The 6,145-nt window shown below is 47.8% G+C and overlaps 2 protein-coding genes across 2 annotated transcripts; one reads left to right on the top strand and one right to left on the bottom strand.

The window, feature by feature from the left end:
• Positions 1-742: 742 nt before the first annotated feature.
• On the bottom strand, positions 743-1,261 carry LOC142483669 (histone H2B 1.1-like). The gene has a single exon (XM_075583683.1). The coding sequence runs from the start codon at positions 1,215-1,217 to the stop codon at positions 819-821; it is 399 nt and encodes a 132-aa protein (XP_075439798.1). The 5' UTR covers positions 1,218-1,261; the 3' UTR covers positions 743-818.
• Positions 1,262-1,504: 243 nt separating this feature from the next.
• Positions 1,505-2,098, top strand: LOC142483663 (histone H2A type 2-B). Its single transcript, XM_075583677.1, has one exon. It carries the CDS (start codon positions 1,544-1,546, stop codon positions 1,934-1,936), a length of 393 nt encoding a protein of 130 aa, XP_075439792.1. The 5' UTR covers positions 1,505-1,543; the 3' UTR covers positions 1,937-2,098.
• The last annotated feature ends 4,047 nt before the right edge of the window (positions 2,099-6,145 follow it).

Raw genomic sequence — 6,145 nt, 5'->3', positions numbered from 1 at the left:
TATTTCTTGTTTATACTAAAGGTACAATTCCTCATAACAGATCGAAAAGTGGGAGCACTTGACATCTTTAAAACCATATAAACTTTCATTATTTAATAGATTTTATGACTTTGTAAACGAATGTTCAACATTTTTAATCCAACAGGAAAACAAAAATCACTTGCTGCTCAGTAAAAGTAAAATGTAAAGCTTTTAAAGTGAACCTACTAAAAATGTAGTACGGCAAACTATAAAAAAGCCTATATATATATATATATATATATATATATATACATACAGTACATATACACACACTAACTATGCTCGTATCAAACTCATGTGGAAAATATAATTGCATTGGCTGTATGTGAACTCATCACAAACTGCCCTACATCAAATGCATCATGCGGGTGTTGGGGGCATCATTTCATGTACAATTTTACTAATATGCATTTACATACAATCTGCATTTTATTGGGACTCAAAACCGGTGTCAGTGAAAAAAATAATCGCATTGTATGAATACCAAATCCTGCTTTGATGAGAACACATTCCTTGTATAACAGCAGCGCCACCCTGTGGTATTTGTGCGAACTACAGATACATTGTATGTGATTCTTGGCGCTTTTCTGCTATTCTCCGGTCAGATCAATAGCTTTAAAACTAAAACAAACCAATAAATACAACTGTCTAAATAAAACTAAATCTAACAGAACCCTTCGTTGCTTACCCTTTTATCCCGAATGCAGAGTAAATATGAGCGTTATAGCTTTTACACGGATAAGGTGGGTGGCTCTTAGAAGAGCCTTTGTGTTTGTGGGTCAGTGATGAGATCAGGGTTACTTGGCGCTAGTGTACTTGGTGACAGCCTTGGTGCCCTCGGACACTGCGTGCTTGGCCAGCTCTCCCGGCAGCAGCAGGCGCACGGCGGTCTGGATCTCCCGGGAAGTGATGGTGGAGCGTTTGTTGTAATGAGCCAGACGGGAGGCTTCTCCTGCGATGCGCTCGAAGATATCGTTGACAAAGGAGTTCATGATGCCCATGGCCTTGGAGGAGATGCCGGTGTCAGGGTGAACCTGCTTCAGCACCTTGTACACGTAGATAGCGTAACTCTCCTTCCTGGTCTTCCTACGCTTCTTCCCATCCTTCTTCTGGGTCTTGGTCACGGCTTTCTTAGAGCCCTTCTTGGCAGCTGGCGCTGACTTCGCAGCTGGCGCTGACTTGGCTGGTTCAGGCATATTGAGCGATGCTTTCTCCTTCAGCTACAAACAGACAATGTCTAACTCCTCCCCCAGCAGCTTTATTTATAGGCTTCCTATGCAAATGAGAAGCTGCAGTCTTCTGTTCTTGCATTGGCTGACTTTATCATGTGACCGTTTATGACCTCATCAGATGCATTTCAACTAAGATGATTGGTAGTTACAGGATTCTGGAACTGATTGGCTGATTTGAAGACTGACCAATGACAGAGGAGATACGAGGCCCCATAAAGGTATAAATAAGGGCACAGGGGGCGGGGTTTGTTATTTCTTTTGCTGTTACAGCTGTGGTCAGATTAATAGAAATGTCTGGAAGAGGCAAACAGAGCGGGAAAGCGCGCGCTAAAGCCAAGACTCGCTCTTCTCGGGCTGGGCTGCAGTTTCCAGTCGGCCGTGTGCACAGACTTCTTCGGAAGGGTAATTATGCTCAACGTGTGGGAGCCGGAGCCCCGGTCTATCTGGCCGCAGTGCTCGAGTACCTGACTGCGGAGATCCTGGAGTTGGCCGGTAACGCCGCCCGGGATAATAAGAAGTCCCGCATCATCCCCCGGCACCTGCAGCTCGCTGTGCGTAACGATGAGGAGCTGAACCGGCTGCTCGGAGGGGTCACCATCGCTCAGGGGGGTGTTCTGCCCAATATCCAGGCCGTGCTGCTGCCTAAGAAAACCGAGAGCCACAAACCGGCCAAGAGCAAGTGAGCTGAATACCCGAGACCAGGAGCAGAGATCCCCACATACCCAACACAAAGGCTCTTTTCAGAGCCACCCACAATATCGAGAAAGAGACAAATCATTTCATATTTACTGCAGCGAGATATATTACTACCTAAATGATTATTTTAATTGTTACTGATTTTAAATTAAACATTAAAAATGTGCGTAAAAATGAAGTACATGTATCGCCTCTTGTTAGTGCTGTAATTGTGAAACTCCGTTATGACTTTGCTATATCTGCAGAAGATAAACACAAAGCAGTCACTTGCAAACCGATATTTTCTTTCACTAATTATACAGGTTTGGGTTCAGTTACACTTCTATAGATCTGTAACTCGTGAAAAAAAACATCTGTTCCATACCATAACGACACTAACTTCACGGGGACCTAACTTTCTTACCGACTTTATTATTTCCAGGAAAGTATAAAGCTCCACAAAGTCAGTGACCAGATTGTGAAGCATGTCTCTTGCTTTAGAACCATAATTTAAAAAAAGTCTCTATTTGCAGGTCCACCTCTATAAATAAAAGCAAAGTTGTGTAGCACGGATAATGCAAAGAATAAAATTAATATCTTTATATTTGTGAATATACAAAAAGGCGCCAAAGCATTCAATTTAAACAAAAAGCAAGTCATTGAAACAATACACCACACGGTGGCGCTGTTGGATTAGAAATCGATATCGGCATTACTTGGATTATAATGCTAAAAGCTGTTTTTAAATCGGACACGAGTCAGCAAGGCATGAAGCTGTGTTATAGTGAACTCACCCACACTTTAACTCATTAAAGCAAAGAAAGTGAGATGAGATTAACATTTATGCCAAAATAATAAAACATCAACTATATTCAGGTAACGATGTTTAATGATTGACCACAAACATACAAAAGGCATACAATAATGAATTGGGACTTGTTCGAAAATAGTATAAAGATTATATAGAATGATTCAATAACCAAAAAGCTGCACAAATAATAATTACATCTGTTCTTAAAAATAAAAAGCACATGGTGGAACTACTGGTGTTAAAATTAATGTATTTTTTCCTTACTTGAGTTGCTTATTTTCCACAGAAACATTCAAATGGTTGTCAGTATTAATAAGGTAAAATTGAGTCAGCAGGAAGGTTTCAATGGGATTTAAAAGAATGTGTAGAAATGGGTGTTTTTTGTATAATAGAACAATCTGACTTCCCAAAGTTTGAACCAAAGCCCTGAGAATCTCAAATTAAATCTCTTGTGAGCAAGAACAATAATCATACTTTTTGTGCTAATAGTATACTCAGTGCTAAAAATCAAAATGTAGCATGCAGAACAAGTCCCTGGTGTGAATGTGTTTAATCCAGAGGGACTGGTAAAGTGCTGAAACATGTCCTAAATCCCACAGATCTATGGAATAACATTAATTGTATCAAATAACCATCTTAATGATACGTAAATATTTACCTGTATTTACACATATGTGAAATTTAAAATGTGTGTGTGTATATATATAGATAGATAGATAGATAGAGATCTATATATATGTAGCCCTTTTTCTGAACACCTACGTAAGGGACTACTGGTAGCTGTATAACACCTGCGGCTCCAGGAGATCTGAGCCTCCGCTAGCTGGGAGCCTGGGGTAACACTTACATACTTACACAGCGCAGCGCCTCCACCTGCGATGGCTCCCACCGAACAGGGAGTGGTTCCTCGCAGGACACTTAATAAACACATACACAGTAGGGATAATAACTAACACTTTACTAACACACATATAAAACATAACACACCATCATAACCTGTGCCCCTCGCATGAGGAGACACCAACCGTGACGTCCCGCCGGACGCTTTCCCAACACCCGGTGAATCCCCACCCAGTGTCCAACGAACCCCTTAGAATGTCCCGTAATCCTACAGAGAGTCAATGGGTGACTGCGCAGTCACTAATTACGCTAAGGGCCCGGTGGTGCACATATATATTTGATACCTGCCGAGCACTCCGATGCTCGGGTCAGCAGTCGTCGCAAAGGCTCAGTCGGCGATGACTCCTTCAACCGAACTCCTGCACGTGCGGACCTCTAGGGCAGTCCCACTCTGGAACACAGTCTCTGTGGACCCCAACGTGGGCCCAACCGCTTCACGGGAACAGCAACCGCCTTACGGAAACAGCAACCGCCGCTATTCCCTATCTATCTAAGGGCACTAACGTGACAGGAACCCTAACCTAGGGCCTGTCCCTGTAGTACCGCAACCTGTGGTGGCTTGGGTAACTCCTATGGGCCTGCCGGGGTAATGACCTGTCCAACTCCCCTACTACCCAAGTCCCAAACTGTAACCTACTAACGGCACCTGCCGCAACAGTGCACTGCACCTGGAACCCGCAGCAATAACACGCTACATACACTGTCTCTGCAATCTCCCGGCACATGCAGCAACACATGCAACCACAACATTCAGCATCCGCTGCACACTCTGTGCCTATTTGTCAGTGCTCACAGCACTACCCGCTGTGGCACTGCCAAACCTGCACTCTCACACGCCTAAGGGTGACCTCCCTATCTCGGGCCGTCCCTTACTAATTACCCCCTACCCTAACAGGGATTTGGGGCCTGCCTGGGACTTGGGGAAACCTTACCTGGTGCAGGAGCCACTCGCTCCCTGCACCCTTCCTTCCCCTTCCTCCTCCTCAGCCTGACTGCCTGTCGCAAAGCCCGCGAACTGTATCCATTCTCCCGGGCTGAGAATCCTCCAGCCCTATTGGCCGCTATGAGGCACCTGGTGCCTGTCTCCCTATGTCTCCTGGGAGTTGTAGTTCCCAGGAGGCTGCTACAGCATTGGGGCCGCGTGCGCGCTTCTCCCGCGCATGCGCGAACGCCTGATGGCCGCCGCAACCTCACTCTCCCCTGTCCTGCCCTCGCGCGACTTCTCCCTAGCCGCCGAGTCCCTCCTGCGCATGCGCGACCCTGCGCATGCTCACGCAATGTGTCATGGCGGCCCCCGCTAGCCGGGTGCGCCGCCGGACCTCCAGGGATGCCGAGCGCTCCCTGCACTGGCCCCCACAATCGCGAAGTGCCGGCGGGTCCTTCGCTGCCTCCGGCTGCACCCGCGACCACTCGGCACACGTGGAGGGGGGTCAGTGAGTCAGAAACAACCTCGGGGTTACATTCTCCCCCTCGCAGAATCCCAACGACCTCGCTTGGGTAGCAACCATGCAACAGAGGATTATATAATGGAAAATGCATTGTAACCGATACATCACACACAAGCAATTCCCCATTTGTACCCAACATCATCCCATGGATACCCGAGGCCAGCTGAGTCTCAGAGCGGAGTGCCCCTAACTGATTGGTTGAGGGTATCCCACCGTGACTCCTGTGAGTCTTTTGGAACTCGATATCAGTCTTTACCGTCAAACCACTGCCTCCCCCTCGTAGAACAAATAGTAAGGGGTCCTGGGTATTGACCCTTGCCAGATCCTCCGGTTTCGTCTCACGGGAGACAGGGAGGTTCAGTCTCTTGCCTCGGTCCACTACATGGCGAACAAAATGCTCCATCAGGCGCATGGGTGAGGCCTCAACTACCAGAGCGGTCTCAGCACAGTCTTTATCCATTCCAGCAATCCCTTTAACGGTGACATCTTCTGTGGACAGCACAACCTCTTCGTGCAGGTCCGTGTCTTGAGAAGGCCAAGCTTGGAGATTCCTCACGCAGGAGTAAGTGTTGCTCCGGGCCGTTGTACCGGGTACCTTGATGAGGTCAGATTTGTACTCTGGTCGGCAGAGATCTTCTGGGGGAGACACCTCCACCAGGACGCGATGACGGGGTGAGCCCATCGCCCGGGTGACCCTACCTTTGGAGTCACCAGGCTCCATGATCACCGGGGAGCTCACACCCGACACCCCTGGGGCAGTCAACTTGCCCCCGTCGTTGTGGGCAGGTACTGATCCCAAGCCTGGGACCGCTGGTACCTCGGTGGTAGGCCGGACTGGCCGTTGCAGGGCACACAGGCCCATATCAGGGTCTGCATCAGCTGAGGTGGTTGGCTCGGTGATCTCACTAGAGTGGTCCGCCGGCAGGCGCATCACCACGAGCGGTTGGTCGCTGGAATCACCACACAAGGATGGGGGTATAAACACCTTACCCTGGGATTCCGGAATCGGCGGTTCTGGTCTCTGTAGTTCCTGCTCGGGAACCGGGTCTGGAACCGAC

Source organism: Ascaphus truei, unplaced genomic scaffold (genome assembly GCF_040206685.1).
Source record: "Ascaphus truei isolate aAscTru1 unplaced genomic scaffold, aAscTru1.hap1 HAP1_SCAFFOLD_352, whole genome shotgun sequence".
Taxonomy (NCBI): Eukaryota; Metazoa; Chordata; class Amphibia; order Anura; family Ascaphidae; genus Ascaphus; species Ascaphus truei.
Note: the sequence above shows the minus strand (reverse complement) of the source record. Positions and strands in the feature narration are given on the sequence as shown.